The 16,463-nt window shown below is 33.8% G+C and overlaps 2 protein-coding genes across 2 annotated transcripts; both read right to left on the reverse strand.

The window, feature by feature from the left end:
- Window positions 1-2,096: 2,096 nt before the first annotated feature.
- On the reverse strand, window positions 2,097-7,607 carry LOC109000732 (protein FAR1-RELATED SEQUENCE 4-like). Its single transcript, XM_018977706.2, has 11 exons — window positions 7,545-7,607; window positions 7,386-7,445; window positions 7,220-7,289; window positions 6,097-7,031; window positions 5,812-6,000; window positions 5,070-5,721; window positions 4,745-4,965; window positions 4,576-4,665; window positions 2,420-2,462; window positions 2,279-2,331; window positions 2,097-2,162 (listed from the first exon to the last, which is right to left on the reverse strand). Exons 1-11 carry the CDS (start codon window positions 7,605-7,607, stop codon window positions 2,097-2,099), a joined length of 2,442 nt encoding a protein of 813 aa, XP_018833251.2.
- A 6,971-nt stretch (window positions 7,608-14,578) lies between these two features.
- LOC109000739 lies at window positions 14,579-15,610 on the reverse strand. The gene has a single exon (XM_018977719.1). The coding sequence runs from the start codon at window positions 15,608-15,610 to the stop codon at window positions 14,579-14,581; it is 1,032 nt and encodes a 343-aa protein (XP_018833264.1).
- Between the last annotated feature and the right edge of the window lie 853 nt (window positions 15,611-16,463).

Raw genomic sequence — 16,463 nt, forward strand, 5'->3', positions numbered from 1 at the left:
TTATTTCAGTACTCATGTCTGCTTAAAGTATGGAAGACCTGGCCTTTTAATTTGCATATGCTGTACATGTTAATTCTCAAGCATGATCTTGCCTCCTACTCTGTTATTAGTACTACTGAAAATTTAATATGGTTATTTTTTCTAAATTTTGTTATGTCCACGAAGTTGCATATCCCACATTTCTTGCTTCTTGGGATTGATACCTATTACATAATATAATTGGTATACTCATGTTTAGAGCAGAATACATATGTAAAAACCTTCATGAATATTGGTGTGAGTACTACTGTTGGCACCATCCTATATATGCTATATATATAAATATACTATTGTTTCAACTTATATTTCGATTACAGAGAAGGGAATATGAATAATTTTTTAGTTTCTTGTTAGTTTCTTTTTTTTTTTCATTTTCTATCCAATTTTATAGACTGATGAGTGGTCAATATCATGAGGTTCTATCCAATTTATCAATCTCCCTACTTTTCACCTATCTTCACCTTCTTGAGTTTTCAAAATAGAATTCAATTAAAGTTTTAAAATTTAAATCTCTTATCATTGAAATATTAGATAAGAAAAGATTCATGGTTAATGTCCAACTATAATGCCTGCCTCTTTCTTCTTCTCCTTTCATGGCTTTACTTATCAATTTTAAGTATGCATTGACTAATACAAGGGATCCATGGCTTGATTCTTCAGAATCACGCATGGCATCATCCCAATCATCAGCTTTATCCTATGATGATGTTATAGAATCACCAACTTGTTGGTGTGGTTTAAAAACACCACTAAAGACGTCCTACACTAAGAAAAATCCTGGAAGGATATTCTTTGCCTGCCCAAAGTATAATACGGTTAAGCAACTTTTAATTTGTTAGATTTGCATATTGATTTGCTGATTGCAGGGTGTATAGGGATCCATGTTAACTTGGGAGTTTGTACTGTGTGCAGGGAGATGCGACGTGTGAATTCTTTGTATGGGCGGATATATTTCAGTTGCTAGAGAAGAACACTTTATTAAGAGAGAATAAGGTTTTGAAGACGTGGGATGATGTATTAAAACGCGAGTATGCTGTTCGCAAAAGGGAAGATAAAGTGAGAGAGATGGCGAAGAATCTAAGAAAGGAAAAGTGAAAGTTATTGTGTTTGTATTGGGTTGTCACCTTTGTAATAGTGTTCGCTTGGTTCGGATAAATTTCATGTAAAAAGTCCTTTTATTGGATTAGATCATTAATTAATGTAGAGGTGCATTTTGGCTGGTTTATATAACTAGGTATTTGGGTTTGTTTTTGTTTTGCTTATTTTGTGAACTTGTTTTGTAAATTATTTGTGAAACTTGTGTAAAAATGGTAGTGCGATGGAAAATTTTGTACTGAAAGGTGTTGTACTGCTTATATCAGATGGGCAAGCTGTCATGAGATTTATTGGAACACATGATGTCGAAAATTTTCTCTCATAGTGGCTATATTCCAATTTTACTTAATTTTACTGATAGGTGTTCACTACCGTTATCAGATGAACTTTATCCTTTTGTTTTCTTTTACTTGTTATTTTTTGTTTACTGTTAGTTGGCAAAAATCATGCCCAAGAAATTACGAAAATAAGTTATCGTAATGTCCCATTATCAGTAACGAAAATTAATGTCCCATGAAAAATCATGTTATCAGATGAACTTGTTTACTTGTTACGAAAATTACGTAATTTCTTGGGCAAAACCACCGTTGTCGAAGCTATCCAGCAATTTCAAGGACCTTGTACTACTACTTGTCTCCGTCTTACGGCTATTGCTCATGTTTTCCCAACTATGTGTATATTATATATATATATATATATATATAAAGATTTCTTCAATTAATGCTTAAATTAAACCACCAAAACCAACGAAAAGTAGCATCGAAGTGCAATCGATTAGATTACACTCACAACCACCACCCACCAAACAGTACCAGTACTCCCTATATATGCAGTAGTAGTAGTAGTAATCGAAGAAACAAGATCATGACTATACATATATTCATCTATATATATTTAATTATATATTATATCATAGGAGGTGGTAGCTAGCTAGCTTCACTTTAAACAAACTGCATTCATACTTAAACATCCTGGAGAAGTTTCTTCCCACTATATGCACCAGTCCAAAATAAGCTTACAGATAACACCTGGATGCACAAAAGAAAACTTGTGTCCCTATCTATGACTCTTTCAAATTGGAATTTATTGCATTTCTTATTACAGTAAAAGCAGCTGGGCAGAAGAGCAAAACTTGCCGACTCACCAAAAGAAACCACCAGCATCCACCGACACCCATGCTTGAAGCCACAAGACCAGCTGCTCCAAAATACCATAATTCCACCCATAAAAGCACTCCAAACATAAATACATATGCTACTCTCATAACTTCTGGAAGACTCCATACCATCTTTACAGCTTTTTGCAACACCAGCAAGGTAAAAGGAAGTCTAAAGATGAACAAGATGTTAGGTGAAAATTTTTGTAGTAAAAGACGACATCAGAGAGAGAGAGAGAGAGAGAAGAACATGAAATAATTAAAGCAAAAAACTTTCAAGTAATAAAGTTGAGAATGGCATTGGGCACAGAAACTGGACGATCTACTCTAATACTCCTGGATGTATAAAAAATCTACATGAGACACATGCATCTGTAAAATCTAGCCACACTAATAGTTATTGCTTCCTTACTTGCTACGTAATTTTGTAATCGGTATAACTGGTAGGGCATTCATATCAAGGTTGCCTAAACCCAAATGTAACTGAGAACTAATTCAATTAAAACTACATATGATAAGAGAAGTAAATAATAACTCCAAAAGGCACAACACAAAAACTAAATGAATGAAAGCTTCAATTCCCCAACTAGTTTTGACAACCCATAATGCAATTCTACCACATACAATGTCTTTTCAAGTACATTCAAATACAAATATTAGCCCCAAAAAAAAAAAAACCAAAAATGAAATAAACCTTTCTCTCATAGTATCATCTTCAAGCCCCCAAATGATTAAGTCTTTACAAGGAGGCCCCATTCACAATTCTACTTGACACACACTCTAAACCCCCAACGCCCCCACCCCCCTGCCCCAAAAATAATAAAGAAAGAAAAAACTGTAAGCTCTCATCTCCATTTCAAATTTTAGGTACAATGACCCTAGCCTTGGAGCCTCATATAAGATATGCCTTCAAGTCCAAAAAATTAACTTCTATATCAGTTACAGAAGGATCCCAATTCCTCAAAAGGGAGCTATAATTTTAGACCTAATAATAATGAATGATGCTGCTATTAAAAATATCATCTCCACAGTGCCTGCTAACTCACTATTTTCATAATAAAAAAAGGATACAATAAGCTGAGCAAATCTTGTGCATAGAGTTAGCCTTGTTCCAGTAAAGGCATTTCCCCAACTTTTAGAGTTTGTAGTGCTGTCTGAACAACATCTCAGTTTATTGAAACATCATATTAGATTTTCCATAAATCAGGATTTCATTGAGAGAGGCATTATACAATCATGCATCCATAGACATATTCTAGGTCGATGCCTTTTGCATGGATATTTCTACAAAATAAACACTAAATACACAAATAGTCAAAATGAGAGGAAAATACTCGAATTTCTGAAATGATAGTGCAAATTATAAAGTTCACAAATTTATTAAAATAATACTTCATTAATCATTAAATAAGAATAAAATAAAATAGAGTATCTGTCACTTTTGGGGCACCATCTTCGGTGGCCATGCAAGCATTTTCATACTCCAAATATACATTTATGAAAAATTACAAAAAATCTCCTGCACCAAATACCCTAAATGCTTGAAACACAGAAATAATTTGTCTTTTCTCCTGACACAAGGGACTAGAATAACCTCCATATAAAATATGGCCTCTTCATATATATATGATCAATTTTGTCCTGTCTATTAAAGTGGATGGATGAAAGTTTTCCACATAAAAGAATACACACACAGATAACGATAGATAAAGACATTGTTAATGGACGCCCCCAAAAATAAATAAATATAATAGCAAAACCCAACACTCATCTTCTTAGGAGGATATATATATATATATATATATATTACTACTATATATATCAGACTCTTTACGGAGGATTTATCAAACAATATATGCCATCAATAAAGGCAACTTTATTAGTTGGTGCATGCAGAAGTACCATGCAGAATATAGACAATGTCAACAGCTAATTAAACCACGTGATGAGTTGGAAGAGTTTTGAGTTCCAAACAAAAACATTAATCATTATCTAATACATACCCACGATGATCATATCATTGTCGTGGTTGTGATCCATCAAACCCAAATTACATCTGTAAAAAATATTAACCCATATTAATGTGTTGTCGTCTAATATCATTAAAATACCGTTATAGTTTCGATTCACTTACACTTTCTTGACTTTGAAGTACTGTTTCTCGGTCCTGGGTTCCACTAATCTCAACAGTTGGTATGCTTTATGGAATAGCCTGATGATAAATACTTGTAAAAAATAGAGCAATAACTCATAACTCAAATAAAAATATATACTTATTATATTACCCTCGCGTGTCCAACATTGGAAAAGTCCAAATCGGAAGGGCCAAATAGCCTCCTGCAAGTGTCCCCGACTGGTGTATCTTCCCCATCTCGCTATCAAAATAGTTATTTCTTTGTCAAATAACATTTATATTAAAATTTAAATAAATAAGTTAATATTACAAGGAATCACCTGTTTGCGTTTTTCTTTTCCTGCAGCTTTCTTCGTCTTCTCCTTAACTTTCTGCAGGTCTCTCTCCATCCTGAATGCTCTTCTCAGAGATGGGGGTCTGCCTTTTCCTCGGACAACACGTGGACTGAGTACTTTTGTTGAACTACCAATTGTAGTTGTATCCTTTGTCGTGCCATCAACATTTAAACATTTTTCGGTCATCGATGGAGGTTCTTGGTCCGCTTCATACAGGTCAATCATTGCATTTAACTTAGATGTTGCATCCTCAGTATGTTTTTTCGAACTCGCCGCACAAGAATCATCTTATAACAGATATTCAACAGACTTGAATATCTATTAGCATCCTCCTGTTGATCCCCTGCGTCATAGCTGTTGTGGATTAACATGTATCTTCTTTTGATGTCTTTTCTCCATCGATCCAAAATGTACCTATATGGTATTATCTTAATCCCGTTACATTTGAAGACGGCGAAGATGTGCCGGCACACTATCCCCTTCATTTCAAATAAACCACAAGAACACTTGGCGACTGCATCGTCCTCATAAAAATTCACTGAATATGTAACCAGTTTAGTGAACTCTTCGACACGAACTTCATCCTCTACCAGATAGATCTTACCATGGACATCCGACTTAAGTAAAACTGGATCCAAATCGATAATACTAGTAAGTTGGTGCTGAACTTCCCTGAATTTAGCATTTGTGTATAAATCTTGGTATTTCTTTTCAATTGGAGATCTAGAAATGCAAGGAATTGTGACATTAAATGACTGGAAGTCTGCGGCATTTTCGTTCTCAATCTTTTTTTTCAAGGCATTATCATATTGATCAACAAACTCTTTCAAGTTTGTCTTAGCATGAACATAACCATCAAAGAAGGCATTCATACTCTCGCTACGCTGCGTTGTACTCATTCCAGCCCAAAAAACCATCTTCAAGAATGCCGGTACCCAATGCTCACGCTCAGTGTATAAACTCTGCAACTAGACATTCTCATGTAAGTTGTATGTGCTAATCAATTGATCCCAACATTTTTCAAACTCATCCGGCGTTTGGGTATCATATACACATTTCATCAATATAGTTTTCATTCCATTCTTGTAAGAACCATAACAACCAAGCTTTTCAAGGACTTTCTTCAAGATATGCCACAGGCAAAATCTATGTCGGCTTTCTGGGAAAACTATTGCAATTACATTTTTCATGGCTCTGTCTTGGTCAGTGATAATAACCTTCGGCGCTATACCATCCATACACTGCAACCATGTTTGGAATAACCACACGAAGGTCTCAGTATCCTTAGAGGAAATCAAGCCAGCTCCCAACAAAATTGACTACCCATGGTGGTTTACACCAACAAATGGCGCAAAGGGCATCCCATATCGGTTCGTCAAGTATGTGGTGTCGAAGGTTACGACATCTCCGAAATATTGGTAGGCTGCTCTACTACGGGGGTCTGCCCAGAATATATTTTTTAACCTCCATTCATCATCCAAGTCCATTAGTGCAAAGAACCCCGAATTTTTAAACTGCATACGTAAAAAGTAGTCTTGAAACGCTCCAGCACCACCTGCGATCAATCGTAGATGTTGTGCCTTGTTAATGTAGTTACGACAATCCTTTTCCAAAAACGGGAGGTTCTCAAAACCTTCCACACCAACAACAAGAGACCCGAAACTCTTATTCATTCGGATGCCGGCTAAATCATTCGTGTCTAGGACCCTTTTAACAGATTCACTCACTTCTCTATTACATCGAAAGAAGCGAGATTTCTTTGGACTGAGGCCGTGGTTGTGGATATTGTGAACTGTAGTCAGCCGAAACTTTCCATCAGCAACTTTTAAGGCATTAATTTTTGCCTTACATTCCGTCTTTCCTGTCGGCTGTGGGTTGGCGACATTTATAGTCTTATTCCGGGCCTTCCCTCCACGGGCACAGGCAAGAGTGACATATCTAACAGTATGATCCTCTCCCCTCTCACTCCTTTTTGTCATCACCCCAAACCCGCGTTTCTTCCCATATTCCTTATAATAACTCATTAAATCTTCTAAGGAATTAAACATCATCTCCGAAACTGGCTCATCATCACCATCCATTTCCACTTTCTCTGATGTTCCTGCACTACCACACTCGATTTCTTCTGCATCTAGTCTATCAGGATGAATTTCTTCAACATCAGAAGATATAGCTGGCGATTCAGTTTGACCAACAAAGGGTCTATTATCCTCCGTACCCAGAAATTTGCTTGTAACAGAGGTATTGCTGGGAGACAACTGGCCTTCTATGCCTTATTGAAATGTGTAATTAGCATTCTGGAAAAAAGGAAAAAAAAAAGTTCAATTAAACTCTTAAAAAAAAAAACAACTGCAATTCAACTCTTCTAAAAAATCAACTTATTAAAATTAAACGGCAAACATGACATCACCACCTGTATATTGCTTGAATATTGGTTGACAGTGGGAAATGGGAGAAAACCTGGTAACCACGTAGGCACTGGTCCATAGTAACCGTGCATTGGGGTGTTTGGAGAAGTTGATAGTATGTCCTGAAATGTTATTAGATAAATTATTGATGTGTTGAGAAAATAAATATCAACTAATCTCGAATCTAATGTTATTGATAATTAAATAAAATAATATACCGCGGATGGGGGTCCATAATAACCGTGCATTGGGATGTTTGGAGAAGTTGATGGCATGTCCTGAAATGTGTTTTGATAAATTATTGATGTATTGAGAAAATAAATATCATACAATCTCGAATCTAATTTTATTGATATATTGCAAATAAAATAACATACCGCAGATGGAGGATTTAAGCTAGATGGTCTTAAGGTAGATGACTTTTCTTTTCCTCTTTCCATGCTAAGAGGGAGACAAATGCATCTTGTCAATAGTAATATTGTATAACTCCAACCACATTAAAATCTATGAACTGGTACAATAGATCTCATTTCAAATAAAATGTTTAATATTTATTTCATTCATGAGCATTAATGGATGCAAAGTTTAATATGTATATACTTTATATTATGATTCTAGATTGAAAATGTTGACATTTTTATGCTCTTTTCAAGTTATTTTCAGAATGGGTTTTTCTTTTTCTTTTCCTTCTTTTATTTCTTTTTTGAAAATTGCTTATTATAAGATTAATCATATTTACTCTCCTATTCTTTGAAAATGAAAATAATTTTATCAAATTGGTGTAGTTAAGTATTTTCCCTACCAAGACATACTCACGGTCAAATGTTAATGTGACCTGTATTTTCAAGTTAGTGAAATGTGATATAAGCTATAAAATGCACAAAAATAAGGAAATCTTGCTATCTACACCATAAAGTTTTTCATGTTCTATTAATTTACATGCCAATTGTTTGCCAATAATCTGTTAAAAAGAAAAGAACACAATAAAGAACAGTTTCATTTCACTAGCAAATTTTTGGGAAAAGATCCTAAAATAGTTGGCCTCATTCCTTCCCTTCATTATTGTTTTTGTGCTGTGCATTGAGCAGGGCATTTCATCCGAGTCCAATGAAGATGGAAGCTGAAAGTTAGAACACATGCTCAGGTATTAAGTGGATGATATGCGCTTTATTCGTATAAGCAAAAGTATATTTGCGTATTCATTTATTGTCACACCTAGTACACAACAGCCTATTACATGAGCGAATATAAAAAGTATTTATGATATAACTTTTCCAATAACAGTAATAGAAAAAACAGTAATTAATATATTTAACCACTATCTAATAAATAGCAGAACTTATTCATTTATCTATAGCAGAGATAAAAGAAAAAGAGAGACCGAATTGATACAACCTAGAAGCCAATCAAAATATGCAAAAGCATTACAGCACCTTGATGATCACCTTCTTCATGGATCACTCAAACTAAAACCAATTAATTTGCTTCAAGTTAGTTAGGTCCTGGTTGTTTGAAGAACCAGTCCAGTCCAGTGGAACAAGAACAAGAACATGTACATGTCTTTTTAAGAAAGCCATTGGTAATTAAAGAAACTTTTCAAAGAATGACAAGGTCTTTTGGCAGTACTCATCAAGTTTTTGTAGGCGGAAACCAGTAAGCATAAAACAGGAATAAATTGACTCTTACAATCCGATTAATATAAAAATAACTTAATTTCTAATGTAAAACATAAATATCTTATGTAATTTAACTTTCCTTCCCTTGTGTAGATAGCCATTGTAATAATATCATACAAATGGGAGAGAAGGAAATCCATAAGGGTTCTGGACACAATGATACTGGGAAAGCAGCTGAAAGTTGGAAGACCAAATCAATGAACTGAATGGAAAAAATAAAAATAAAAAATTCAGGGGAACCTTTCTCAAGCCTCTAGCAGGATGAAAAATTTCCTTGGTTAAATGAAGCTTTTTGCGAGTTGGGTCTGTCATCTTTTTAACTCCAATCTCATTTCAGTGACCAATTCCCAGCCTGTTGTTATCCCCCAAATCCATCTGCCCAATTGTTTAGACTGGATCATGGTTCTGGAGGGTATGCATACAGAGCCCCACTAAACACTTTTTATCTTTATGTTTGATGATATCGGCACCAGTTAATCGTCAAATAAAATAAGTGAAAAACTACCTACTTCTAAACTCGCCTCAATTCTTCTATATATTTCGTTGAACAAATAGCAATGCTTATTAGTAGATATTAACGTTAGCTTTGTAAGATCGAATCCATAAAACCAAAGGCTGTTGATCTGCTGTAATAACAATTCTTCTATATATTTCGTTGAGAATGTGTGAAGAACAACCGAAAATCAAATCTAAAATAAGAGAAATTCTTACTTTGTCGTTATACAGTGGAAGAAGCAGACATCGAAATCTGTAGAAGCAAACCCACGTCGACGCCGGCTCAGATCCGGAATATGTGATGGACGGCGACTGAAACAACCAGCTCTTCAATCCACGGCGGCGACAAGGACAGACGGAATCCTTCCGAGGGTCTCTGGGGGTTCAGCGATGAACAACGAGCTTCGGCTAATTTTTTTTCCGTTTCCCTCTCTTTCAGCCATTTCATTCGTTTTCCCCCCACTTTTTTTTTTAATTATTATTTTAAATTTAAAAATCGGTTGACGTGGCAGCTGACGTGGCAATGCCACGTCAGCCAGTTCCGCACCGATTTCGCACTGGCAGTTGTATATAGAACTATTGAAAAAATAAATTTTGGAAATCTTTTTCTACAGTATAATTATATATTAATGCCAGTTATAAGTCTTAAATAATCAAGTTTGGCACAAGTTTTTTGTTAAAAAAGTGGTAACATAAAAAAAATATTTTTTTACTTTTGCATAATAAACTCTACTTTTTTTTTTTTTCAAAATGACAATTAAATTTGTCCATTTAAAATTTATACAAAATATTACTCTTAAAATAAGTTCATCCATCAACTTTTTCGTCCACATGAAGTAACATGAAACTAATGATCCAATCACAAACTACAAGTATCCAACATAATCTTTTAAGAAAACAGTTTTGTTACTCATCAATGTCATCATCTCATTGAATCCACTTATTTTTAAGTTTTTTATTTTTATTTTATTTTATTCATCCTAAACTAATAAGTTCTTTTGTTTATGAAAAAGTTATTTTACCTCTCGAGTTGTACCGCTCAAATGTACGGCTTGACAAGAATTTTTTTTTACTTAGTAATTAAAGAAGTGATTTTAAGTATATTAGTGTATTTTTTTTAAATATTTAAATATATTAAAAAATATATAAAAAAAAATAACTAGTGTCAGTAGGAGTGGTGCTATCAGGCGGCAGAGTAGCACCGCTCCTTCTATTTATCGTCCATATACCACACATGTGGTAAGAAGAAAAAATTAAAAAAATCATGTGTGATGTGTGGTGTAAGGATAATGAATAGATTTTTTTAAAAAAAATATAAATAAGATTTTTTAAAATTAATTTTTATAATAGGGAATCAATTTTTTCTAGTAAAAATCAATAATTATGGTTAAAAAATCAAAAGTTTAAAAAACTACCAAATGATAGCCACACCAACCACCCGCAGTGGCCATGTTCTGGCTACCACCAGGGTGACCAGGAGCAGTCGACCTCCATGGTGGTCGATTTCCGGCTGGCTATCCTTGTTTTTTTTAACTCTCAAATTTTTAATTATATAATCTAAATTTTCAGAAGACAGAAAAAAAATTGATTTTTTATCTATAAAAGATTATGATGGACACGTGGCAGTTTGTAATTGGGGCATGTTCTCGTTAATGCTGATGAATGGAAAAGTTGACAAGATGACCGATTCCTAGAAAACTTAGATCAATCACTCTCCATGAATTAGGTAAAGTTAAAATATATTTTTTAAGAAAGTAAAATGAATTTAATTTTTTATTATTTCATTCACATAAATTCTTATATTGAAATAGTTATTTTTTCATTATATAACAATAAAATAATATAAAATAAATTTGACTTTGGATATTCACATCAAATTTTCACATTAGATTATCTATTTATTCATTATATAGCAATGAGTAATTAATAATTAAAAAAATATTTAATTTTTTTAATTTTATCATATTTTATTAATTTCTATCATTCCCATCCAACTTTATTTTTTATTTATCAAATTTGGACAGAGTATCCATGAACCCGTGCAGTTCATGAAGATAGCATCCATTCAATAAACATTTCTAAAAACTGGACATGTTGGTTTGCTGGAGAGAGAAATAATTCATAAAATAAGAATTTGGCCTATGAACAGGATCATTCAAATTTGGAAATTATTTTGAATGTAACTGTAGCTAAATTTTAATTAATTGGAATTTGACTAATCCATTGTGATCATTTTTTTATTTTTTAATGGCTAAATACTCAATAGATTTAATTTTTAGCTAATCCATTGAGGATGCTCTAAGATCACAGTGCGATATTTCTAAATAAACAAAATAGGGACTTGATCCAAAATTGAATATATCACAAGAGGTGTGTGACCAAATTTACCTAAATTAATCTAGCTTTCTAATAGGAATTAACTAGGTATTAACTATGCTAATGTGGCATGATGGCATCCCACATGAAATTTTACAAGTCATAAAAATATAAAACTAAAATATTTTAGAAAAATACATTTTTAAAATTAAAAAACAAAAGAAACCAGAAAAAAAAAACTTAAAAACCTCTAAAATATATAAAACATTTCAAAATGTTCAAATTAAAAGAAAAAGGTAGGAAGGAAATGCGAGAGGTAGTGAGTCAGGAAAAAAAGAATGGAGTGTCATTTGGTTATTGAAAGCTATCGAGTTAGGTTGAAAATTGATTTATGAGATTTGGATTTTTTTTTTGACAAAATTCATTTTTCATTGACTAACTTTTTCCAGTGCGTTCAAAAAGTAAAAAACAATGAAAAGTATTTCCAAAAATCATTTTACAGCAAAATAGATAGATAACAAATTATATTTGTAATTATGAAATGCGTAAGTGTTGTACAATTTTTTTGAAAAAAAAAAAAGAGTAAATATGGGGTCCACAAAAAAATTAATTTTTTAATAGTGGATCCTATTTTTTTTTTTAAATAATTGTACGATATTTGTCCATTCTACGACTACATGTAGTATTAGTCAACTTAGGCCACGTTTGATTACGCAGTTCAGATGAGATGAAATAAGATATTTTATTGAAAATTGAATAAAATATTATTTTTATTTTGAGATTTGAAAAAATAGAATTATTTATTATATCTTGTATGAGAATTTAGGAAAGTTATAACAATTATATGAGATGAGATAACATAGTTTGATTTTGTATAATCAAACTAGTCCTAGATTCCTATGTTTATTGGAGTAGAGAAGTCCATTCCAACTGATCTAGCCCACAATTACTGGTTTTTTTACAACCCCAGCCCAGAATTCTGTGGGAGTTGGGCTGAGTTTGCGCACTAGGGGTAAAAGAAAATCTTGGCAGAACAAGAAAGAGAAATTGCAGGGACACAATTGTTTTTTTCTACGAGTATTTTTCCAATTTTAGCACGAGGACTCAAACCGTAAGCTAGACTGAGTCCTATGCTGTCAATAATAGTATTTCCCAAAAGGGGTATTGGCTGAGTAGTTGTCCACTTTTCTGAAAGTGAAGTACTTTTTTTGCCAGAATCTAAATTCTTAACGAAGCAAGGGCATTCCTAGCAGTTGTTAAGAAAGAATGTGGTATGCATCTTTACCCATTATAACAAACAGGTTATGTGGCCAAGCCAACGGCTTCATGAACGGCTTTTGGGGTAGCTTTTTTTGTCTTAACTGGCAGTTCAGTGTCAGCCAGAAAATCTTTAGCTTCGTTTTACTTCTGTTAGCGCTCTCTCTCTCTCTCTCCCATCTCTTTCTTAAAGTCTTCTCTCACTTATTGTTCCAATTTATTGCTTGCCAATCGTTCCTCTTAATTAGCTTCATTTCCATGTGAACGCCACAAGAATTTCTGACTTGTGGCAAAGCTACATAATCAACACAGGTTTGGAGGGCGAATTTGTGCATGGCTGCCTAATCAACCGAGCACCTTTGAGGTAATTGTTTGAAACTTTGTTCGTCTACTCTTTGCTTCCTTCATTTTAGATAAACTTGAATGGTTTTATATGGAGATTATTTGCAGTTGCATTGGAAAAAACTCACAAGATAAACGCCAAATGAATCTAACATTTTCACTACTTTTTCTCTGCGTCTTTGTAATGAGCATTGCTACACAACCTCCACCACACTCCACACTCCACACTTTTTTAAATTTTTTAAATTTTTAATATTTTTTTTAAATTTTTTTTTGAGTTTATTCTTTTTAAATTATTTCAAATTTTTTATTTATTATTCATATAATAAATATTTAATAAAAGAAAAAAATAATAAAAATTAAAAATAATGTGGAGTGTAGAGTGTTAGGAGGTTGTGAAGATTTTTTGTTTTCTTAAAGATATGTATACTTTTCTAGAGGTAAGTTTGTTCTGTCTTTTCAAACAAAACTTGAATAATAACCTTACATTTTCTTTTATTATCTTTATTAATATTGACAACTTATAAACGCACGAGATGCATCTTGAACTCAAGATCCGCTCTCTTATCTTTTTCGTACTAGAAAAGAAAATCTTTAATTGAACTAGAGCCCGTCACTATCAATTACTTAAATGTTTTCATCGTTGGTCTCAAGTAGGACGTACAGCGAGTCGCTAGCACATTAGGCTTGTCATGCAAAAGTTGTAGGCCATTGAGTGTGATGATTTCTAAGTTAGATGTAAATCAACAAGGTTCGTATCATAGCTGCCATTGAACAGAAGCACATTACAGATTCTTTTTCCCTTTCTTTATTGTTGTTCCATATATCTTTACTATTATTTATCTTTGATCATGACAACAAGGCTTCAGAGTTTGTAGGATTTTGCACATACAAATGTGGTGACGCTTGGTAGATATGGCTCAAGTACTTTTTCTTTTTTTTCGAATAGGCAAATGCCAATGGTGCCCAATTAGGATAAGAGAAAGTTCTCGGTGAGTCTAAAGTTTGTAAAAGTAATATTTAAATAGATAGTTAAAAAAAAGGCGAAAGTGTGGAGTTTGTCTCGGCTAAGATTCAGAATGTGCCACGGTCCCTATTAATCCATCTACCGATTTTTAGTGCTGAGAGAGAGAGATACTGCTCGTGTTGAAGAAAAAATATACTCACATATTTAATATCACAATCAATAATAAATATAACAGTTCGGAGCGTCCAAAAAATCAGAAGGAAATATATTTTTAAAAATCATAGGATTCCCGGTTTGAAAGGTGTTTGGATTTTACCTTTTTTTTTTTTGAATCAAAATATACCTCCAAATTTCATTACTAAGAGTCAGTTACAACTTTGTCTTGTAGGACCAAACTGTACAGACCCTCCGGGCCATCTTCCATCCAAATTACCTCTTCATTTACATTTAATGAAAACTTTGCTAAAAAATCAGCTACTTTGTTTGCTTCTCTAAAAGTATGAGTAACATGCCATTGAGGTCTATTGTGTAATAAACCCCGTATGTCTTCAATTGTCTGACCTCCCCACTCCCAGTTTTCTTCTCTGTTGTTTATAGCATTGACAATGCTTAGAGCATCCCCTTCTAATTCAGCTTCACCTATCCGCAACTCCTCACACATCTTCAGAGCTTTCCATAGAGCATTAGCCTCTGCTTGAGCTGCTGTCATGACACTTGAAAGTGGTATACATGCTGATAACAGAATGTCCCCTTCTTGATCTCGGAACACAATCCCAATTCCCATCCTTTTGCTACTTTTCAGAAAAGCAGCATCCCAATTTATCTTTGTCACCCCCTCCCTTGGTTTTTTCCATCTCACCTCCCTTCTTTCTACAATATTTCTTCCCGGGCATTCAGTATTATTTGCTGTCATGTACTCAATCCTTGTCATTTCGGCTTGCTGAAAAATACTAGCAGGACTATTAAAGCATGATTCAAATATAAACATGTTTCTTCTTAACCAAATATTCCTCAAGACTATAGCAGACAAGTCCAATTCTTCCATGCTCAAAGATTGTGACATTTTCCTCCATACAGACCCAAAATCCACTTCTGCAGATGGCCATTTCTGAACTGGACTTCTTCTTTCTGCCCAAACATCCACTGCTGCAGCACAACTCCAGAGAACATGACAAATAGTTTCTTCATACTGATTGCATATAGGGCAGCAGGAGTTTTCGAGTATTTTCCTTTTAAACAAGTTCCTTCTAGTTGGAAGACAATTATTTAGAGCTTTCCAAATGAAGATTTTTGTAACCCCCGGGACTTTTAATCTCCAAATACCCTTCCACCCTTCATCTTCAAGAAAAGCCCTCGAGGATTCCCCTAGCAACCTTTTCCTCCTCTGCATTTCAAAGTGGTAAGCAGATTTCACATTAAAAACCCCACTCTTTGAAGGTGCCCAGATTTGTTTGTCATACCTGCCAGCTTTACTGACTGGTAGATTTGTTTGGATTTTACCTATAACAGGTTTATAAGAGTAATACATCAACAGGTTTGCTTCCTTTTCAAGGGACAATCATCTATCCTCGTATCTGTTAGAAGTAAATATTAGTTCTTGCTTTTCTTTAATTCCCAAGATATGAAAGATCGTGAGATAGTGAAAAACTCTAATGGATGCTTCAAAATAGTTAAGTCCGGTGCATCATTGCCCTTTGATGGGATACATAAAGAACCGCCTTCTACAACAGTCCATTTCTTGACTCGTTAGAGAAAACATGACCAAACTAGATCTTCTTACTTCAATGTCTGCTTTTTATTTAAGTTTCTGTACTGCATGTTTTGTAATATGTTTTGTCGAGCTCACATTAATCCCCTCATTTTGTATTTCTCTATTTAGATTAGTGAAATACTTTTATCATTAAAAAAACACAGGTTAGGTAAAAAAGATGGCTACCATCATCGATCTGCACCCACCAGTGGAATTTTCCACGCAGTGCCTGTAAAAATTAGACGCTAGCATCGGAACAACAATGCCAAGTGACGTTGCACATGTTGAATGAATTCTAGTCAGCTCCTCTGTTATATAATGTTAAAGAGCTTAAATATTTAAGCCTTTTTATAACTGCTCTTGACCGGATTGGGTTAGGCAAGTCAAAATCATTAGCAAACAGAAAGAAATATTAGATTTAGTATTATTATAATTAATAGTATATAAATAATTGCACCATGTTGTCGTAGCAATCACCTTAAGACGTCAGACT

The sequence above is a fragment of the Juglans regia genome, chromosome 15, assembly GCF_001411555.2.
Source record: "Juglans regia cultivar Chandler chromosome 15, Walnut 2.0, whole genome shotgun sequence".
In the NCBI taxonomy this organism is placed as follows: Eukaryota; Viridiplantae; Streptophyta; class Magnoliopsida; order Fagales; family Juglandaceae; genus Juglans; species Juglans regia.

What these genes read in the sequence shown, in the direction of transcription:
- LOC109000732 (XM_018977706.2), bottom strand. Translation starts at nt 7,607, where the DNA reads ATGGAAAGAGGAAAAGAAAAGTCATCTACCTTAAGACCATCTAGCTTA. An exon ending in ATTATGGACCCCCATCCGCG is followed by an intron (nt 7,290 to 7,385) that starts GTATATTATTTT and finishes ATAACATTTCAG; the next exon opens with GACATACTATCAACTTCTCC. An exon ending in CCAATGTTGGACACGCGAGG is followed by an intron (nt 2,463 to 4,575) that starts GTAATATAATAA and finishes GTTCATCTTTAG; the next exon opens with ACTTCCTTTTACCTTGCTGG.
- LOC109000739 (XM_018977719.1), bottom strand. Translation starts at nt 15,610, where the DNA reads ATGCAGAGGAGGAAAAGGTTGCTAGGGGAATCCTCGAGGGCTTTTCTT.